The sequence below is a fragment of the Gallus gallus genome, chromosome 1 (genome assembly GCF_016699485.2).
Source record: "Gallus gallus isolate bGalGal1 chromosome 1, bGalGal1.mat.broiler.GRCg7b, whole genome shotgun sequence".
Lineage (NCBI taxonomy): Eukaryota > Metazoa > Chordata > Aves > Galliformes > Phasianidae > Gallus > Gallus gallus.
In genome coordinates this window covers 150,239,637-150,263,034 of record NC_052532.1, presented here as the reverse complement: position 1 = coordinate 150,263,034, position 23,398 = coordinate 150,239,637, and the positions used below count along the sequence as shown (strand labels likewise).

At 35.5% G+C, this 23,398-nt stretch overlaps 1 protein-coding gene across 3 annotated transcripts; it reads right to left on the bottom strand.

Annotated features, from left to right (window-relative positions):
• Positions 1-6,788: 6,788 nt before the first annotated feature.
• Positions 6,789-21,308, bottom strand: SLITRK6 (SLIT and NTRK like family member 6). 3 transcript variants are annotated; one of them, XR_005840010.2, is made up of 3 exons: positions 20,841-21,308; positions 11,422-17,563; positions 6,789-6,932 (listed from the first exon to the last, which is right to left on the bottom strand). XR_005840010.2 is itself a non-coding variant. In XM_046903021.1 (3 exons), exon 3 carries the CDS (start codon positions 17,546-17,548, stop codon positions 15,026-15,028), a length of 2,523 nt encoding a protein of 840 aa, XP_046758977.1. In that variant the 5' UTR covers positions 17,549-17,563; positions 20,841-21,028; positions 21,205-21,308; the 3' UTR covers positions 6,789-15,025. The 3 variants fall into 3 exon arrangements, 2 of the variants coding, with proteins under 2 accessions (XP_046758977.1, XP_003640598.2); XM_046903021.1 differs by having other exon boundaries at positions 6,789-17,563; positions 20,841-21,028; positions 21,205-21,308; XM_003640550.6 differs by having other exon boundaries at positions 6,789-17,563.
• Between the last annotated feature and the right edge of the window lie 2,090 nt (positions 21,309-23,398).

The window sequence follows — 23,398 nt, the reverse complement described above, 5'->3', positions numbered from 1 at the left end:
AGCAATATCCAGCATCCTATACCAAGTATGTAATGCCCAGATGTTTCTGGGTGTTTTGCAGATATTTAAGGGAATGGAGCGTTCCTACTAAGGGGAATGGGAATTACTGTGAGATACCTGGGTAGAGTATTTTGTTAATGTATAAAATCTGCTTGAGGTGTTTAGGGGAGTAAAAAGCTAAAGGAGGAAACAAAGAGGTTTGCACCTGACAGACCTGCACGGTCTATCCAGTCTTCTTTTAAAAAGAATATATATATATATTCTTTTATATATATATAATATATATATATATATATGCATATAATTATTTATTATTATTCTTTTTCTTTTTCTGAGTGAAGTGAGTCTCACATCTGTCTCTCTGTGTTAATAGGAATCTGAGTGACAGTACCTGCAGCTGGACTATGAGTCTCTGTAGCCTTTTCATCTGTAATGTAGAAAGTCTGTAATGGATGAATATTGTTTGGGTACATACATCAGTGTATGGTCACTAATGAACTTTAAATCAAACTAATCTACAAGTAGGATAAGCAGTGTGAGAGGCCAGTATCAAAGAGGCTGTAAGTCTGTTCTGGATACCGAAGAGACCAGACGGTCTGTGAATTGGCTCCTGAAGGGATGAGAAAGTCTAAGTCACAGAATCACAGAATTGCAGGGTTTGGAAGGGACTTCTAGAGATCATCAAGTCCAACCCCCCTGCAAAGCAGGCCCCCTGCAGCAGGCTGCACAGGTAGGTGTCCAGGCGGGTCTTGAATATCTCCTGAGAAGGAAAGTCCACAGCCCCACCTGGGCAGCGTGTTCCAGTGCTCCATTACCCTCACTGTGAAGTAGTTCCTTCACATATTGGTGCAAAACATCTTTTTTTGACTTCATGGCCATTTCCCCTTGTACTGTCCCCACAAACCACTGAAAAAAGGTTGGCCATGTCCCTTTGACTCCCATACTTTAGATACTTATAAATATTAATCAGATCACCTCTGAGTCTTCTTTTCTCAAGTCTGAACAGACCCAGGTTGCTCAGCCTTTCCTCACAGGAGAGATGCTCCAGGCCCTTTATCATCTTCGTGGCCCTTCTTGGCCTTCTTGGCCACCAGGGTACACTGCTGGCCCATGGTCAACCTGTCATCCGCCAGGACCCCGAGGTCCTTCTCCGCAGAGCTCCTCTCCAGCAGGTCATGCCCCAACCTGTACTGATACTCGCGGTTATTACTTCCCAAGTGCAAAGCTCTACACTTGCTTTTGTTAAACCTCATCTGGTTTCTTGCTGCCCAGCTCTCTAGTCTGTCCAGGTCTTGTTGAATGACTACACAGCCTTCTGGTTTTATTGGTCACACCTATGTTGGCTAGGTCTTATTTCCCAGTTGTCCTGCACATGATGTGTGATTTCACTCAACACAATCTGCTCGACGATCTTCCCCGATACCAAGGTCAGACTGATAGAGCTATATTTCCCTGGTTCGTTCTTCCAACCTTTCTTGTAGTTGAACATCACATTCCCAAGTCTCCAGTCATCTGGAACCTTCCCAGTGGAACATGGATTAGCAATCACTTTCCGCCAGGGTGGATCCCATCTGGCCCCATGGATATATGGCAGTCCAGGTGGAGTAGCAGGTCTCTAACTGTTTTCTTCTGAACTGTGAGGTGTTTATTCTGCTCCCCATCCTTGTCTTCCAGCTCAGAGGGGGTGAGCACCCCGAGGACAACTGGTCTATTAATAGCAGAAGTAAAGAAGGCATTTAGAACCTCAGCCTTTTCCTTATCCTTGCGGTAACATTTCCCACCTCCTGCAATGAAAGACAGAAATTCTCCTTAGTCCTCCCCTTTGTCCAGGTTTCAGTTGTGACAGAGTTGACTTTCTTAATAATGTCTGGTGTGATGCAATGTTTTGGCTTTAGGAGAAAAACGTTGTTGATACTACACCAGCACTGAGCAGCACTGTAAATTGCTGGCCAGATTAAGTTCTTGCTTGGCTTTTGCCTTCCTAATTTTCCCTCTGAATATCCTAGAAATATCCTTTTGGTCCTCTTGAGTTGCCTGTCCCCTCTTCCAACAATGTTTTTTTTTTTTTTTTTTTTTTTTTTCCCCTGGGCCTCAGCAAAAGCATCTTGTTCAATTAGCTGGTCTTCCCTGCCGTTTCAACTTATGGCACACAGGGATGACCTGTTCCTGAACTTTTAAGATTTACATCTTGAGGAATATTCAAAGGTTTTATATAGCAGTCACAACCCAGGAAATGACATGCACATTAAGCAGGGTCAATCAAGGCATCACATAAAAACTAGCACTACCAAAAAAGGGCAAAGAGTCTTAGTAACTGGGGACTCCTCACTGAAGGTCACAGAGGCCCCAGTTTGCTGCCCAGATAACCTCTCCAGAGAGGTTTACTTCTGCCAGGGGCACTTGTTAGAGATATCAAGAAGATGCTACCATCTCTGATAAAACAGGAAGACTACTATCTACTTGTTCTCTTCCAAGTTGGGTCACAAGAAGCTGAAACAAAGAAACAAAGAACATTAGGAAACTTTGAATTCGTTGGAAATATACTGAAGGGATCAGGAGCATAAGTAGTGTTCTTCTCTGTCCTCCCAGTTGGTAGCTGGGACCCAGAAAGAAGAACAGGTCAGATAAATGACTGACTGTATGGATGGTGTCATGGTCACAGCTTTGAATTCTATGATCTTAGACAGGCCTTTAAGAAGTATGTGGACATCAGATGGAATGCAACTGAGCATTTGGGGTAAAACTGTTCTGGGGAGCAAGCTGACTGGGTTAATTGCCAGGGCTTTAAACTAGATGTGACAGAAAAGGGTCTGAGAATTTCTGAAGCACAACTATCAAGGGCTAAAAGTTTTTCAGAAAAGATAAGCAGGGAAGGAGGGGTGGGAGAGTTGCCCTCTACATTAAGAGATGGATAGAGTGTGAAGAGCTGCCTCTGAGAAACAGTGGCAGTCAGGTTGAGAGCCTGTGGATGAAAATCAGGGACCAGATCAATAAAAGATATCTGGTAGTCAGGGTTTATTGCAGGCTACATGATCAATGGGAGTCTGTGGATGAGGCCTGCTTGCTGCAGCTGTAGGAACTGTGGCATTCACAGACTCTCAACTTGATGGGGGATTTCAACCACCTGGATGTCTTCTGGGAAGGCAATGTGTCAGGCTACAAGCTACCCTGAAGACTCCTACAGTGTGTTGATAACTTCCTGGTCCAGGTATTAGACATATCTAACAGAGGAGAAGCGTTTCTGGACCTGGCACTTACCAGTGCAGACAACTTCATTAAAGAGGTTAAGATTGGAGGCACTCAACCTCAATCCGGGCTGTAATGATCATGCACAGGTAGAGTTTATGGTCATAAGGAGGATGGGCCTGACAAAAACCAAAGTCAGAATTCAGAACTTCTGTAGAGCAAGTGACACCAAGCTGAGATCTGAGTAGTGAAGTTGATACAGTATAGGAAAGGATGCTATCCAGAGACCTCTACAAACTTGAAAGATGGGCCCATGGAAAACTGATGTGGTTCAACAAAGCCAAGTGCAAGGTGTTGCACTTGGGTCAGGGTACTCCCAGATATGTGTACAGACTGGCAGAAGAACTCCTTGAGAATAGCCCTACTGAGAAGGACTTGTGGATCCTGGTAGATGAAAAACATGAACCAGCAGTGTGCTCTCACAGCCCAGAAGGCCAAAAGTATCCTAGGCTGCAGTGAGAGATGGGTAACCAGCAGGACAAGGGAGGTGATTGTACCTTTACTCTTGCGAGGCTCCATCTGAAGTATTGTGTCTGTGCCTGGGGGCCCCCACACAGGAAAGATGTGGAGCTTTTGGACCGGGTCCAGTGGAGGCACACAAAGATGACGAGAGGGCTGGAGCACCTCTCCTACGAAGACAGGCAGAGGGAGCTTGCCTTGTTCAGTCTGGAGAAGAGAAGGTTCCAGGGAGACCTCATTGCAGCCTTCCAATATTTAAAGAGAGATTATAAACAGGAGGGAAATCAACTTTTTAAATTGGTAGGTAGTAATAAAACAAGTGGGAATGGTTTTAAATGAAATAAGAAAAGATTTAGATAATGTTAGGAGGAAACTTGTCACAGAGAGAGTGGTGAGGTGCTGGAACAAGCTGTCCAGAAAAGGTGAGGATGCCCCGTCTCTGGAGGTATTCAAGGCAAGGCCGGATGGTGCCCTGGGAAACCTGATCTAGAGCTTGATCTAGCAGTTTGCAACCCTGCTTGCCACATCATAGATGTTGGAAGTACATGATCTTTTATGTCAGTTTCAACCCAAGCCACTCTGATTCTCTGATTCTTTCCGGACCCCTTTGCCAAGAGATTTTCCCAGTCAATGTCCTAAACAGTTCAAACTCTGCCTTCTGAAAGTCCATGTAGCAGTTTTGTTGACCCCGCTCCTGACTTCACCAAGAATACAAAACTTTTATCATTTTGTGGTCACTATGCCCAAGAAAGCTTCCAATCACATCTCTGACCAGTCTTTCTCTGTAAACAACAGGTGTAGCAGGGCATTTCCCTTGGTATGCTCTCTTACCAGTTGTTTCAGGAAGTTGTCTTCCTCACATTCCAGGAATCTCCTAGACTGCTTCCTCTCTGCTGTATTGTATTTCCAGCAAATGTTGAGTGTATGCATTCTTATCAGTATATCTATCTATCTATCTATCTATATACCAGTATATATATATCTAAACCAGTATATGTCCACAAACTACTGGTTTAGTCGGGGAAGAGGGAGACTTGCCTGTGTCTGATTACTGGATTCGTCAGCTCCCAATGATGTAATTGTCTGTAATAGTTCTATGTCTGTAATAGTTCTATGTAGTTTGGGATTTCATCTTCAATAAATTTATTTAACATGGAATGACAACTGTAAAAGTAAGCATTTGATAACTACAGTATCACAAATGCTTCTTTTACAAAAAAAATCCAAATCCAGTAACAAATATGGAATTCCATATTGAACTTCCCTAATTTGAAGCTTAACTTTTTGGTGGGCCAGACAAATTCTGTATTACAACACTAAGTAGATATAGTTGACAAAGGTATCTAATGGCAGCCACAGTAAAAACGTTTATCCCTCATTACACATGAGAAAAATTAATAAGTAAATAGAAAGAGATATACACATACATCCCCAGCCTGTATATGATAGCAGAACACCTCTTCAGTGTTTCCTCATCCCTGAGGATTTGTCCAGGTAGCTAATTTATTACCTATCATATCTTTGAAATATCTGCTTCACTGTCCATTTTTTATATGCATTTAAACCTCTTTATAACTGGACTTCTGACATTATAGTGGTGACATACCGTTTATAACATAATGCAGGTGGTTGGTTTTTTTTTTTGGTTTTTTTTTTGTTTTGTTTTTTTTTGTGCACTATGGAAAATGAACAGACAAGAACCAAAATCACTACCTTTATAGAAAAGGCCAATAAAAAATAAAGATAAACCATTGAATTGATTGAATTGTCATTATACTTATCAATCCTTCATGTCAAAGAAAATTAGATAGCTATTATTACTTAGAAATTTTAAAAAGCAACGCACATACAAAATACAACTGAAGAAATCAGAGAATCATAGAAATGTTTGAGTTGGAAGAGACCTTAAAAATAATCTAATTCAAATCCCCCTGCTTAGTGCAGGGTTGTGTCCTACTAGATCAGGTTGCCCAGAGCACTATACAACCTGACCTTGAAAGGAATGGGATGGGACGTCCACTGCTTCTCTGGGCAACCTGTTCCACTGCCTCACAACTCTCTGAGAAAAGAATTTTATCCTAATATCTAATCTAAATTTCCCCTCTACTAATTTCAAGCCATTCCTCCCTAATCTCCATCAGACCATGTTAAAAAGGTGGTCTCCCTCCTGTTTATAAACTCTTTCAAATACTGGATAGACAGCCTCTTCATAAAGACTCTAACTTTACAAATTCCTAATTAAAAAATAGACACTTCTCAAAAGTTACCATATTTTTTTTCTTTTATACCCATAACACTTTCTGTAAATGAGTCAGAAAGTAATTGCTGTGAAAGATTTTGATCCATAACTAAAAGCTGTTTGAGACTGTGGGAATCCAGGCCTAGCTCTTTCACTTATAAGCATGTTGTATACATATGTTGTAAACATTAAATACATATTGTAATTCATCTGCTTCCTGTCTTTATTTCATGTCAGAGGAATCATCTGACACTAATACAAAAACAACTAGTGCAGAGGCTCTTAGTCCTGGCAGTCTGTAAGAGTCTGGCATCCTGTCTATGTAATTTGCATTCTAATGAGTTCATGAGAAATTATAATCCTCTTATACAATGGAAATAAATAGGTTATTGCATTTCACAGACAGCTCCACTAGAACTGTAGAAAAGTCAGAACTGAATGTAAACATAATTCCAATGTGATTTATTCTTTTCCCTTTTTCTTAATAAAATTTTGGCTGATACAACCAATGAAACTAATGCAGGATTTCTGTTATATTTTGCCATCTCTCAGTCTATATATTTCAAACTCCTATTGTGTGTGGCCTGGCCATCTAGCAATCAAGCTAGGCAGGAAATTATAAAAATAAAGTGAAAAGTGCTGTTCAGTGATTAAAGTTTTTCAACAGAAATATACCATATGCTCATCTCGTACAATTTCTATGGGGTTTTGTGAAAAAACATAGTTGGATAATGTCAAAATAAATCAGAGCGGAACAGTTTGACTTAATGGAATATTTCATTATTGATAGGGAAAAAAAAAACAAAAACAAAACAAACAAACAAACAAACAAAAAAAACCAGTCTTCCTGTATGTAATACTGTGTTTATTGAAAACACATTCTTTCCATCAAGCTGTACATTGTTTGAAAATTCCCACTAGCTTTTGCTGTAGTTCCTCCTATTTTTTTCCCCATTGTTTTATTTACTTGTATTGAGAGGTTTTTACCCTAAAAGAGAAAACAAACAAAATAAAAGAAATATAAGCTAGCAAATTTATTAGAACATAAGCCATCACTTCTATTTTGGAAAATCCAGAACAGAGACTGCATCATCACCTGGTGCATAAAATCATGACAACAGGATCGAGACAATATTTATTTTATACATATATATGTATGTATGTATGTATGTATGTATATCTTTTTCTTGCTTTTTCATGAAAGAAATACTTCAACAAGCTAAGGAGCATAGTTTATCTGATGCACAGATATACATAGTTAATACTGCAGTGAATCTTTGGTCTCAGTTCCATGAGGAAGTTCCAAGAAAGGACAAAAAAAAAAACATATGAGTATTGTTTTAACCCAAATATCAGATAAAGAAAATCTTTTCAAAAAATAAAAAAATAAAAAATAAAGGAAGATTAAATTATTTCAAGTACTGATACTTCGTTCTCTGTATAGTCTATCATATATTTATCTTTAATATCTCTGATTTTTAATCTTGTATTTCCTCTTCTGGCTAAGTAATTGTGTTGTTAGAGATGTATCCAGGTTTGTACTACCTTTCAGAGGTTTAAATTAGAAGATTAATGTAATAGGAAACTATAATAATTCTTCAGAATTTCCATTAAAAACAAAACAAAAACAAAAACAAAACTTTGCTACATCTGCTGCTTCATAATTTAAAAGATTCAAAAAACAGTAAAAGAACCCAGACACATAGCTTTCAACTTTTCAAGAGACAGTGCCATGGAAATCTTCACAATCTCTTTCATGACATTAATATCTGATTTGATCCTAGAGAGCCATAGCTGATCTTATCTACTCATAATTAATTATGGATGGTCAAAAACTTGGTGCAGCAACACCTTTTATAGTTATATATATATACTTTTGTCTGCAATGATTTTATATATATATAAATATATATATATAAATATATATATATATATATAAATATAAATATATGTATATTTATATATATATAAATCATTGCAGACAAAAGTATAGACTTCTAATAAAATTATGCAAAATCAAGATCTGAAATAAATATTTACTTAGCTTTAATGGCCTTTATATCAAGACAGAAAGCAAAGTTCAGAAGGAATAACATTTTTTACAGGACTGCCTTTAAGTAGGAAAATAAGAAAACTTCTGTTTTTATTTTATTATTATTATTATTATTTATTTATTTATTTTGTGGAGGATTTTATGAATAAAAAAAATCATGGAATCTGAGTCTGCAAGAAGTCCTGTTGACTTCAGATGACACTTCGGAATTTAGAGCAGTGACAGTTTTAAACCTATAACACATAATTATCTTAGAATCTATTGAACATGATTCAGCCTTCATAATATCATGTATGGCAGCAGTTAGCTGTCCTCCCCAGCATATGCCTTCAGAAAATCTTTATGCATGAGCGATCAATACACAACAATCCCCTCTCATCCATCATTTTTTTTTCTGAAGTTATAAGATAATTAAAGACACTTACATAATACAGAACTGTTAAAGTCTCTCTATTTTAATCTTCTTTCCATGGTATCTCATGGAATCATTTACCATTTGTGAATGGTGGCATCTAAATGTTGCATTCTTGGTTTATTAATATTTTACATTCATCCTTAAATCATGATTTAATTCCATGGAACACTGAATTAGGTATGATGAAAAGATCCATCTAAATATTTAACTGTTAGTCTTGCTCTTCAGCATGTTGTCTTTTTCAGTGATCTTCAAATATCCAAACAGCCAAACTGTCTGGATGACCACAAACAAGCTCAGCACTGACAGCCTGAGTCTCACATTTAACATGTTTCTTAAAGATGTAAGAAGATCTTTGGGATTCCATTTTGAAGATATATTCAAAGGATATTTGACATACAATATCTTCTCAAATGTGCAAATACCTTCTATTTACAAAAGGACATGTTTACATAGCCTACTAGTTACGTCTTTGTGTTAATAAATACATGCATTTCATTGTTCTAAATCTGAACTTCTTAAATATTTGCAAGCTCATATGAACTAATAATTACACTGTGCCATAGGGACAGTAATTCAAAATATTTCACATCTCCAAAAGTACATATAACTAACACAAAAAATAATTTATCTGTTTCTTCTTCTTACCCAGGAAATATACATTTTTTTGCACAGCACACTGTGTTGCTTCTACACAGGTAGAAGGGTATTAGATTATATATATATATGTGTATATATATATAATAAAAAGACTGGTCTTTTTATTATGTCTTAGTATGGACGTTTCTAATATGTATCTAACCCAAATATGTGTAGTTACGAAAGTGTTATATTGGTTTTTAATTAAAAAACGCAAAAAATGCTCATATGGCTCTTAATGTTGACTAAAAATAATAGCTTTATGAGCTAATAAAATAAAGGCTATAGTTTGTTCTAAAAAAAACCCAACAAGCTTATACTAATGTTCCCTAGGACAGATTTCTGCATATATAAACTATTTCAGATTTCTTTCTGTTTGAACAGTTAATTATGTACTCATCTGTAGTTTTCTAGGTAATTAATTACAATGGCAGGATTTTTTAAAATCATATTTCCTAAAATAATTTGTCTCAAAATGAGAAGTAAACAGCTGAAGTTATAATAGTAACACTACTGTTTGATATACAAAATTAAGTTGCTGTTTCTTTTCTTTATGCCATCACTCCATAGCATGAACTAAAAGTTATAGAAGTCCTTATAGTAGTAATAGGAGGAACATATGCACTCCATCTTGCTGAAGTTGATTGAAAAACAACAACAACAAAAAATTAGTCACATCTTGCTTTCATAGAGCTGAACAGCATCTGGTGTTTTACTTTTTTTCTTGAGGTTAGCTGCTTCCCATTAGTCTGTGGCTCTTAAGAATTTATTCTGTTGTGTCAAAAAGCCAAAGATGACTGCTAGGAGATGTGCAGGAAAGAAAATATGCTATATCCTTTTAGCATGGCAAGTAAGTTCCTGATACTGTCTCCACCTACAGCTCATTTATATTTCAAGTTTAAAAAAAAAATAAAAATAAAAAAATAGGGATTTGATACCAATACCTGGAACTTCGAAAAATGAAAAAGGGATAGATCTTTTGAATTATCATACAAGCTCTGTAATAGATTGGTCTTCCCTGTCCCAAATCCAGTAGGATGCATCTAGCATCAAGTGCCAGATGAACTGAACACTGAAGGCAGTGAACACACTTAAAACCTCCCCAAGTAGTAGGTTACCACTTTACTGCCAGAGTAAAATTGAAAAAACTCGGTGGCTGAGCAGTATTTCTCCATGATGGAAATGGAGGCATTCTGTACCGGGGCATTACAACAGAACAGAAGCATGCTGTCTTCAGCACAGGTATCAGCTGATCTTTTGAATTAAGAGAAGTACTCATAATGATTTCAGTGCATCTGCATGAAACTTAAAGATTGTTCTGGTGTGGCTGATAAGCTGTATTGCTCTAGAAAACTGCATCCTCGGAATAATAATTCAGAATTCCTTCTGATGATGATTTTGAGACTCAGTCTCCTTTTTTCACTTCCCTCTAGGTATAAACCCTCTGAAATTATGTTTTTGTTGCAATAAATATACATTTTATATTCACACACCAGGATCTTGATAAGATAGATTGCCCTTTCAGTCATATATAACTTCTCAGTTTAGAATACTATGCAATTAGCAATCTCTGTGTATGTAAACAGCACATTATATAAAGAGCTGCTATTAGAGGTTATACTGGGAACTTCTTTGTCATGAAGAGAAGGGACAGAACCTGATCCTCAGGTTCCAAATAGAGAAACAATAACTACAGGTGAAGAAAGCTCACATTCAAATCCTGTAGCTTTGACACATCACAGACAAAAAGTACAGACTCATTTTCATTTTAGAATTTGGTTGGAGAAGATATGTCATTCTAATGGAGAAGAATGTGTAAAAAGACTGAATAGGCAAATGCACTACTTTACATGCAAATTCAGTTTTCTGATAGAAAGAGTTTTTATGGGAGTGCTGGTTTCTTTTCTGCTCAGAAGCTTGAAAAGGCATTACTGCAGGTAACATATTCAGTATCAATACTAAAAGCTTATGAGGAAAAAAATGTAGCAGAAATAAAAGGAAATGCATTTGAATTTTATGAGGTTAAATGGATAAAGCCAATATAAAATAAGTAAGTGCGAACATATCTGCTTATGGCTTTTTTTTGTTTGTTTGTTGGTGGTGGTGGTGTTTTTTGTTTTCTGTTGGTGGGTTTTTTTGTTTGTTTGTTTTGTTTTGTTTTGTTTTGTTTTCATTTTATTTAGGGAGTGGGTCCATATTGTTATTTGCATATTTTCTTCACTCAAATGTGAGAAGGAAAACAGTATTGCTGATTATCTTAAAGTACCCTAGCAACAATAACATATCTGTCAAGTGCACTAGTGTGCTTGATAAAGCACTGTTCTCACACACAGTTTAATGATCGTGCTGCCAGGAGAAAAATGGATTCACCTTGCTGCAGACTGTCAAGCTTCCAGCTTTTCTTCCAGCCTCTGTTATTCTATTCAAGTAGAAGATATGAAACCACTTTATTGTATCTGTCATTGGAAAATATATATATATCAGAACATGGCTTAAAAATAATAATAATAATAATAAAAAATCTGAATAAATCTTCCAAGTTTCCAGAAACAACAGTAACAATATTAGGTAACTTTTGTAATTTCTATAATGAACACATTCCAACGAACCTTTACAAATAGATATTTCATCCTTTTCCCTTTCAAATATAATAGATTCCTTGTGTTATGATTGTATTTGTGTTAGCTAATATTGATATTCCTCAGCTAAAGAATAATCATATAAAACCAACTTCTTATCCCTTTTTCTTATGGCAATATACATATATACATTTTCCTCACAGCTGGAAAAGAACAGTCTTAGAATGTTATTATGAGGAAAGAAAACAGACCTGCTCTCACCTCATCATACAATCATTTAATACACGATGGTTCAGTAGGAACAGATGATAGGAAAATGGATGATGTGACATATTTTTGTGATTCCTGGGTACTGCAAAACTTCTTGCAGTTTTACAGACTACCACAGAGTACAGTCACCCTGATATAATGAATGGCATGAATCTCCCATCTGAGGGAAAGCAAAAAGCTAAAGCTCTATTCATTTGTTCTGAGTGATGCTCTGATACAGCTTTGTAACTGAGTTGCTTTGACATGAATTTAGCTCATTCATTTTTCTGATGTCTTGAGATGGCAATGAAGAAGAACGTTTTGTCACACAGTTGTCCTCAGCATTCTGCCAATTTTCTGTTAATAGCTAAGCAAAGTGACATCCGTGCATGTGGCAATTGTCTTTAGTCTGAAACTATTTCTCTTAAATCAAAGCCTGAGGGCCTGAATTATCATTTCCCCGCATCTTGCCAATTACAGAATATTAATTTTACACCATTTTTGCTAATACAAATTACTACTGAAAGACACCAAAATACTAAAGTACTAAAGCTTGTAATGTACCATATAAATATTTGTTATTTTTCCTCTGTGCACAAACTTTAAATCCCTGAGAATTTGGAAAAGAATAACATTTGTGGGGCAGATTCAAAACTCAGTCAGTTATTAGTATAATTTTCATTGACTGAATTCATTTTTTTTTCATTGATTATTATTAGATTATTTTCTGAGTGGAATTAAATTACTGAAATGTAGAAAACTAGTGTCACTTTAACGCTCTATGCAATTCCAATTGAACTCTGGTCTCTCCTGGAGAGTAAGCTTTGGGCTTCCATAGAATCTGTGACATGTCCATGAAGTCCATTCACATCTTAAAAGTGCAAGGACAGCTAAAATAACACTAGATACTAAAGGTAATGTAAATTTAATGTAGTTGCATTTTCCAACTTTGTCTTATTCTTACCTCCACAAGTTGTACTCAGCATTACCCTTGTCTAGAACAGAGATAGCAAGAAAACATATAAATTGTAACCAGATTTACTCTTCCTAATTCTTATGACTACAGAGGTATTCTAAACTAAATTATTCTCATTTATACAAAGAAGAAATAATATTATTTTCTAACAAATAGCATTTCGATTCTTGGAAACGAAGGAGTTTGTTTCATTAGCAAAATGATGACTTCTCAAAAATGTTAATAAGGAAATTGACTTGTTCACAGAGACAAGTGATCAGATCCTGAAGTTACAGAAAATAGACTAGCACCATTTAAGACATTATCTTTATGCAAATTTGAAAGAACTAAGAATCTGATTTGTGTATATAATATAGGGAAAAAAATATGTCAGAAACCTATAAACCTCTGTGCAAATAAAATGAAGAACTCACATTTGTATATACACATAGATAATACATCAGCAGTAATACAAACTAAAGAATATATCTCTTTGAGTTTATCAAGACTTCAGTGTAAAGTTTGGCATTCATATGTAGACGTAGCAATTCAGTTGATCCTTAGCTCAACAAATAGCAATTAGCAAAATGGAAGTTCTTTATGCATAGTCAGTTTACAGAAGATTTGCTCAGAGGAAGATATATGAAGGTCAGAATTTGTGTTGTGGCACTGTGTCAGTCATGCACAGAGACTGAATGGCCTTACTGCACTCCAGACATGACAACTCCTGTCTACATGATAACAATGAAAAGCATTGTCTTCTGACAATTTCTGAACAATTCTAAACCTGTACATGCAGAAAACGGTGCCTTAGTCTTTAAAAAGTGAATTCTAAGAAAAAGACATTTAATTTTTTTTTTAATCTCATTTTCACTGATAGAGACCAGTTCCTTAATTTTCCTGAAAGGCAGCTAGGAATAAGCTTTTTCTTTTCTAGTGAGTTGAAAAAGAATACAAAATTATACAGAATAAATAGTATATATAAATCTAGCTAGAATTTATTGTAAAAATAAATCTTATGTGTTCTACTTTTTTTTTTTTTTTTTTTTTTTTTTGGTATTTTTTCCCACAAGACTTTACTTTCTTCTAGATTCTGGAAAATATATTTTTGTACAAACAACAGCTAAATGCTATTACTGTTCCTCACGCATATGTTTTGTTGAAATTATTCTATTTGGAAGTTGCTTTTGGGTAGTGAGAAAAAGAACCTGCTTTTGCACCTGGAAGTTCCTAGTTGCAGCAAACTAATTTCCTCCAAAGATATTTAAAGCCAGCACAGAAATTATTTTTATAGATAGATAGACAAAAAAATGAACTTATTAAATACAGCAATATATTTACAGCTGAATCTCAGTAGCTTTTCCAATTGCCCATGATTGTGAGTTGAAATACCAGTGATGCACAATATTTTATAGCAGCAGATTAAGAAAAGATTGTCCAAACTTAAGTAAAGCTATCAGATAGGATAAGTATCAAAAGGCTTGCAATTCTTCTTCTTGTAACATGTTGGGTATACATAGATATTTTTTGTTCCTTGTACTGATAAAGAATGCACATGATGAAGTTCTATATAAAATACTAAATATATGCAGGCTCTGTCTCAATGGGTAGATACACAAAAATCATTCTTTTTTTGTTTTTAATGGACATTTAGCATGACAACATTTTATATCCTTTCATATTTATTATAAGAGTATGTTAGGTGTGGTTGTAGACAATGGTCATATATGCAGTGCTCATACTAATACTTAATACACTCTAAGCTCCTAACTACAAACACAGGTGTGAGGGCTTGTTTGTTTTTCTTTTTGTGTTTGTTTTAAGGATTCTAATTAAACTAGGGGAAAACCAGAGAGTGCAGGTAACAAACATTTCTTCATAGGTTAGGTACACAAAAGAGAATGCCACACACACTTTTTAAAAAACGCTAAGGAATATTGCAATAAGCAATCCTCCTCTCACAGTTCAATCACAGAATTCGTGTTTAACTTGAGACATACTGTCTACGCACAACCCCATGGCTTCCCACAGTGATCCCTGAGTTTTTGTTTGTTTGTTTGTTTTTTGCTAGGATTACTGCTGTGCTTAAGTTCTGACTGTTGACATGTCATTACAAGGCACTTTTATTTTCAACAGTTCCAACTTAAAATGGAATTACAGAAATTTGGCCCTAGCACAGTATGTTATCACTTCATGTTTGCTGTTCCAGGACTTCCAGGTAGTCAGGCTCAGCATGTAAGTTAGCTTTGAGTTCAAAATACTCATTTTTAGTTTGTTCTAGAAAAACCTTTCTTGGTCTAGAGTACATTAGTGTCTCCATTAGCTTTAGTTCCTCATGTGTTCCAGGATAATGTACTTCCATTTCAGGCTGGAGTTGAACAATATTTTTTCTTAAGTACTCTGTGATTCCAAGTTGCTGCAGTTCCCTCTCTTTTTCAAGAATGTTTCTGTACAAGCAGCTGGCATCTTGAAAAGACAGAAATTCTGCAGATTGATCTGCAGCCATGTATTTGACATTTGAACCAGTAAGTGGTGAACTATTCTCTCTTTCCAGGAGACTTCTGCAGAGATGTTTGGAATCATTAGTTGCTTTCTCACTTCCCTCCTCTTGTTGTTCACCATGTTTTGGGCTGAAGGATGGGCTGTGATAGACCTGAACCATGGGAGTAATCATACGTTGCTCATAGAGAGCTGCAGCTGGACGCTCTGTTGTGTGATGTGTTGTTTTATGCCCATACATGCTGTACTGAAGGTGAACTGGGCTACTATCCCGCATTTGTTCGTTGGCTTGTTTCTTTTTACATCTTCGCCGCCGATGCAGAACAAGAACAACTATTCCTGCTGCACAAAATACAATAATTATAAACACAATTAGAAGTCCCAGTATTAGAACAGAAAGTGGGACAGCGTCTGTAAGTGATTGCAGGATGGTGCCTGCAGTGTTGCTAGTAGTAGTAGAAGTTGTTACAACTACAAAACTGGCATGAGTTGGTAGGGCAGGGCTGTTTATTAAATCTGGACACAAGACTTCACTGTTGAGGGATTTCAGTTCTTTTTTTTCTAAGTGTCCTGGAGATTTACAAAAAATGCCACCCATCATTGTACTCTTACTTAGTTTTTGTATCCATTTTTGCAGTCCAACTGAATCACATGTACAATCCCAGGGGTTGTCTTCAAGTTCGATTTGTACCAACATATCCAGTTCATCCAAGACATTGCTCACAGGCAAATGAGAAAACTGGTTTGTTTTCAGATTTAATCTGGCAAGTGGCACCCCAGAAAAGATATGGGGTGGTAAAGTCTGCAAAAGGTTATTATTTAAGTAGAGTACCTTAAGTTTTGGCATTGTATTAAATGTCCCTGGTAAAACTTCTTTGATGGCATTATATTCAAGGTACAAGTATTCAAGGTGCTGAAGGCCAAGGAAAAGATTCTGACTTAGCTTTGTGAGATGATTGCCATTGAGATACAGTTTCTGCAGTCTAGTCAGATTCATGAAAGCTCCTTCCTCGAGGATTTCAATACGATTGTTCCCCAGATGAAGCATTTCCAGACTAGCATAGTCCATAAGATCTGACTTAAGTAATGTCTGAATAATGTTTCCAGCTAGAATAAGTTTTTTAGGATTTGTAGGAGGGGGTCCTAAATCAGACAGGCTTTCAATATTTCGTTCCTGACAGTGCATGAGAACTCCTGAGAGCATATGGCTGGTGCAGTGACAGGGAATGGGACAATAGATTCCTGGAAATTGTGTAGTTGTCTTTGAAGTATGAAGCATTAAATTTGTTTCTTTAGTAGGAGCTTTCAGTATAGGAATGACCTTAGTTGACAGGTGACTATCACTTACAGAGGTGGTCACAACCAAGGGCAGTGACCCTGAAGGATCTTCAAGTTCACTGGCAGTAGGAATGGGACAAAGTGATTCTTTTCTCAACCTGTTTAATATGCTGCCTTTGATAACTGGAGGACTATTGCATACAACATCTCCTATTATTGACTGGGGAGGCATGTTTTCCAGCCATGTCTTCAGCTGAAGCAAATCACAGTTACAGGCCCATTTATTATCTTCCAACTGAAGGTCTAGTATTCTACCGATGTGTTCTAAAAAGCCAACATATGGTAGCGTCTGTAACTGGTTTCCCCGAAGATCTAAATGAGTCAATGGCACAAAACGAAATATGTTTGGAGGAAGGTACTCAATAGCATTATCGTTCAAAATAAGCACTTTAAGCCTACTGAGCTTGCTAAAGGCACTTGCTTCAATCACTGTGATGAAATTGTTGTCTGCTTGAAGAAATTCCAAATTTTCCAATCCATCAAATGTATCTTCTTTAAGTATTTCTAAGGAATTGTGATTGATATGAAGTTGCTTAAGAAGGTTGAGACCATTAAAAGCCCCAGGCTCAATATCTGCAATATTATTAAATCCAAGATGTAGAGAGATAGCATTAACAAGGCCAGCAAAATCATTCACATGTAGCATTGTCAGGCCATTGTTTAACAAATTAAGATGGAAAGGCCGTGATGGTGGGACATTTATTTCTGACACCATCTTGATGCCTCTTTCTTCACAGTTTATAATCACAGTGTCATCCTTGTCTTCACAGGAACACAAACTCTGACAAGATCCTCTGACTCTAATAAAAGATGTTTCTGACTGGAAAGGATCAGATGCAACCAGAACTGAACATACCACAAAAATCCAGACCTTCATCTTGCTCAGCAGATTCTATAATAAAGAGGGGGTGGGGGGGGAGGTGTGGAAAAAGAAAAAGCAACAGTCATGATTTCACAATTTGTGCAATTTGTGGTTTTGTATGTTTTGTTTCTTTCTTTTCTTTCTTTCTTTTTTTTTCTGGGGGGGGTAGGGGGGAGGGGAGGAGCAGGGGGGGGGGAAGGGCAGAAAGGAAGATTGCTTATCCCTAACCTGCCCTGTCTCAGCTTTGCTTGGAATATTTAGTTTAATGTACTGAATCAACAGAGAGTCATAAGGAGTGCTTCAGTATTTTCATGCTGATACACCTCAGTAGAAGATAATCAGAAGTGCATTTTCTATATATAAACCATTTATATAACATATGGTTTACCAGTGTACAGAAACAATAAGTTACTGCCCCAAGCAATTTATATCAAGGCTTATATATTTTGGATTAATTTTTTACATCACCATATAACACTGCAGATTTTAAAAGTACCTTTCTAAGCTCAACTTAATTTTGTCCAGATGCTAAATAGAAGACACAAGTTTTGGTTTCATTCAACAGTGTGTTGTAAGAAAAACAACAACAACAACAAAAACCATTCTAACAGGATACGGGGAACTTCTCCTTTGATTCTGCATTACGTATGTAAATTAAAAGTTATTTCCGCTGTAATCCTTGTATCCTCAAACTGAGAAGGAAGTAGACAAAATACTGTTTTTCCTGTGGATAATTTTTAATGTGCATAATGTAGTCCATGTATATTTAGTAAAAGAACACATTTTAAACCTCTCTTATAGTGTATCATGATTGTATAAAATATACACATAATTGTGTATACAATTAGATAAAAAGAAGAGAGAAAATAAAATGCAGCTCATTTCAATAGAAATAGGTAAGCAAGTAACAAAGAGATTATTTGGTGACTGATTATTAGGATCCTTTCAATTATTATAGATATTAATTAACACTGGAATGTCTGAAATGTACACAGAGTTAACTTTGCCTTACTACTTAAAAACTATTGGCAGTGTCATCAATATGTTATGTAACTTAAATTGTCAGCCACCATGCTGGTCTAAAACTTTGCAATACCTGAGAAATGCATCGTTACTGTACAACTGTGAAGTCTAGAGCAAAACTTACACATTTAAGTATTTGTTATTGTTTGAAATTACATTATACTACACTTTTCACATGAAGATTCTCTAATTCGCATGAATGAAAATATTTCTTGATATGTGAGGTGGAGTGAAGTCTGCAAATGGAATGGAAGATTTACTACAGAACAACATTTTGGTGTGCTCTATTCATTTAAGGACTGATCTAAGCAGGTTTCTTAAGAAATCTAGATACTAAAGTTCTATCAATTTTCGAAGTAAGTTGTTATAACAGGAAGTACAAAATGTCACTGCAGAATTAACTATCACTACAGAATTAACCAGTTGAAGAGTTAATTTCTGAAGGATTAGAACCCTTTTAGGGAATATATTCAACTACATGCATGAACATTCTCGAAGTATGATCATATGTTTTGTAGTTTCTCAACAATACATTTTTAGTAATAATAGTACCTTAGTAGCAGCACCTCTTCTTAAGGGTGCAAGGACTTACATATGTAAGCACCTCAGTGCTCTGGTATGAGTGTTTTATACACACACACACTCATCAACATCAAATGTATGCAAAGTGAACTGTGTTTTCTCCATCAGAACTTTTTGATAACTAGAAGCAGATGTGTGAGTTCAGAAGTAGTGAGTGCAACTTGCAGTATTTGAAAGTGTCCCCTAAATACATGTCTGTTTCAGTAGAGGAAATAATTTGTTTCGTCTCATAGAATAGTCCTTGAACTCTAACTGCTCGTGTTTAATATATATAATCTTTTAAGTTGCTGTTCGATTTTTTCTCTCAGTGTTTATACGGTGAGATACAAAAAAAAAACTTTATTTTGAAGTATGCAGAATAATGCTAGGATCAGAGTATGCTAGAATTTATTTATGATTTTATATTCATCAATGCATTTCCACTGACCCAAGGTAAAAAAACATAGGCTCTTTTCACAGATGCCATCTCTAAACCTACTGTATAACTAGCTGAACCTCTTTCTAGACTTTGTTTTCCCCTATATAAATTCCAGCTTTGATCTGCATCAAATTCAAACTGTATTTAAAAAATCCCTGGGGAAAAATAAATGAAAAAATAAAATCTGAAAAGCACATTGCATTCTAGCACATATTTTAAAATTTATTTATTAAAATTAAAGCCTTCTTCTTAGAAATGAAAGTAACAACATTTGTTGCCAATTGGAAAACAGTCACATTTTAAACATAATCATATTTCTGTGGACAACAATGCTAGAACTCACTCACACACATAAACATACCCACTTTTAAAAAATAATACAAGAATTCTTTTATTTTTCCTTTTTTAAAATTTTGGTTTTGTTCTGAGCATTCAAGAACATGTGATGAAACTCTCGATGGGCTACCACTGTACAATGAAAACTGCTTTCAAGTGGCAGATGATCAACATGAATTCACAATGAAATAAAATTTGGTTTAAAAGACTTTACAAGTTTGATGTCTTTCTATTTCCTGTGGTGAGCTTTCTCAGAAAATTCTATCTAGTATCTTAAGTTAGCTGAGTTAATCTGCTTTTGGTAGGTCTCTGTCTATGCATAATGTATTTTTGCAGTACAAATTCTGAAAGTCAAAAAATGTCACAGTCTTCTCTACAAGGCAATGTTGAATATTTTCAGAATTAATCACTTCACAGCAAAGGACTTACATGATTGACAAGTAATAATCAGCAACAGGTTCTTAGAACACTGAAATTGTTTTATTATTATTTTAAGTTTTACTTGGGGTTCTATTTTTTGCTTGTTTTAATTCAACTATTAAAAAAAAAAAAAAAACATGCTGGGGAATTTCAAAGCCTCCAAAGCCTCCAGCCTAGAAGTGGCAATTTCTAAAAGCCTTTAGGACTGTTTATTACATTCTGAGGGGAATCACAGTTAAAATGTTTAAGACAATTTTAGCACTTCGGAAAATAAAAGGTAACATTTATTCATTCCACCTTCAACAAACATCAGGTCAGTGTTTCCTTCATAAGCATATTCTACTATTCAGATATACTGTTAACAAGATGAATAAACACACCTGGAAGACTGTTTGCAATAGAGTATAAACCACCATCATTTAACCTAAAAGTAATTCAAAATCATGCAGAAAAAATAAAACTAATTCATACTGAGAAATGAATTTCTTAAACTCAGAGCTACTTAACAAACTAGAATATTTTACTTACCTGTACAGCAGTAAAACTCCCTGAAATGCTCAGTAATGCTCAGTTGGAACAGCTGTGTGAATACAATGTAATTTTTCTCTGTGAAAAATATGCACTTCCTTCTCAGTTTATTTGCTGAAAGCTCTGGTGATACTACAGTTCTCTAAAGTCAAAATCCTTGTTCAGAAGACAAAGTACAAAGCGTCCAACTGAAAAGAAAAAATCCAGACAGAGTGCACATTAGACCATCCTGTAAGCACTTTTCCTTTTCCCTCGATTAAAATTCACAGCATACTTCACAGCTATGCTGACTTTTCCGCATGCAGTTAACTGTTTGCAAGCACTGGGATGCAGTAAACAAACAAGATGTTAAGCACAGTTTTACTCGATCACTCAGCTCGTCAGATTTTTAGATCCTAGCTGCTTCTGTGTTCTCTGTGCTCTTTCTAGTCCTTCTTGTTAGCTCAGTTTGTTATTAGTCAGACTGCCAGGGGCTGGGAGGTAGGCGTAAATAAAGAGACTTATTGGCATTTGACTCAGCCTTTAAGCCCTTCCCCATCAGAGAGCTTTAATCTGCCAGTGTCTTTTAGTATAAGATATAGCTCCACCTTGAGACAGATCAGCTCCTCCTCCTGCAATGCACGAACCTCCTTTATTCCCATGTCCAACCGAACCTCAGAAAGTAAAATTCAGCTACTTATTTCGTGGATTGCTGTTAATGGTTGATTTTGTGAAACAGTAAACCATCTACTGTGGCTCTTGTTCATTTATTCTCTGAGACAGATCTTGCATTTAGTTTATATCTGTAAATACTTGCTTTAAAAACTGTAAACATTCCAGACTTAAACAAAACAGACCACAAGGGAAGCATTGTCCACTGAAAAATATGTTTATCACAATTAAATGCAGCATTATTCAAAAAATATAAATGAAACTGTACATTTCTTAGTTCAGTCAACACACTGTGACTGGAGTAGAGAATGAGGATTTACAGTTCTATGTCTTTTATTTCTGAAAAATATATATATCTATATTAGTGATTATGTTTGCACAATGGTTGCAGTTAGTCTTGTTTAAAAGTACTCCTCTTGTTCTGCAAAAAGAGAACTGGATTAATTATAATTGTCTGCTTTACAGATGCTATAGCACAGTGTTTTAGTACCTATCCGTGTAAGATTCTGTCTTAATTCCATGAAATATTTATTTGATAAGAAATGGTCTGTTCTCAGTGTGACAGCATTCTTAAATGCTTGTCTTTTGTGTAAAGTATTAATTTCTTTGTGCTCATAGACAAATGATTAGCAGACCCTGTAGAACTGCAGAATAATGTTTCATTCATCCAAGGAACAGTTTTATCCTCCTTCCTACCCTGCTTCAGCTGGTTTTATATGCTGCAAGTGTTACTTTCCTGTTTGTCCTACTACCACAAGCCCATAAACATTTTGGTGAGCAACAACAGATCTGGTACTTGGGCGTATTAATCCTGTAGAGCATATAATTTCTGATATATATATATATATATATATATATATATATACACAACATATGTATGTATATATATATATATAATGTATATACTATATATTATATATGTATATATAATATATATATAATATGTATAATATATATATATATATTTGTGTCTTGATTACTTAACAGTTTGCTTATTAGAGGCCCTATACCAGACAGGCTCCAGTAACTACTTTTGTGCTGATAGCCCTCCAGGTGAAAAGGCATAATGGTATATGTTCCATATGATGTACGTTATCAAAATTTAGTTGAATATATACTTACATGTATATTGGTATACGTCTATAGAGGTTTTGGCTTTTTAGGATAAAATACTTTTTACTTATCTTTTTACAGGTTCTCATACTTCATACTTGATTGAGATGGAGAATATCAGTAACTATATATTTGTGTTGTAAATGAAAACAACTTTACTACACTTTTGTTAACATCCACAAGAATAAAACACGATGACAAAAATGTTTCCATAAATCAACTACTAGAAAAACAAAAAAAGCCTTTCATAATCATATATAATTAGAACAACCACTGTGATTGTTCGTCCTTCCTTATTATTCTTTAAATATTTACTAAATTTTCAAAAACATGGCTAATGTTTGTTTTTCAACCAAAATGAAAGAATCATTTATTAAGTTAAATATTAAAGTATATTTCTGGAAATGCCCGTTGGTGGATAAGACTGAACTGATATGAATTCTGCAGATTCCACTTAAAATGTTCATCTTTATCAGTTGCTCTGACAATGTTAAAGTTTTTGAAGCTGTATAAATAAAATCCAATACTGTCACACTTGCTTACTTCCATGAAGGCCAAAATATTTTATATCATTTCACTTTAGTTCTTCACTAACTACAATATCTCCATATATCATAAATAAGGAGACAATAGTCCTCTAACTAATACGTATATTCTACAGAATTATCCCCCAGGCACTGAATTTTTGAACAGATAGAGGTGGAAATTACAGTGCCTTGTATTTAACCCTTGACAGAGAATGACTGAATGCTATTTATCAAGCTTTATTAAATTATATGTTCTATGATAATCTG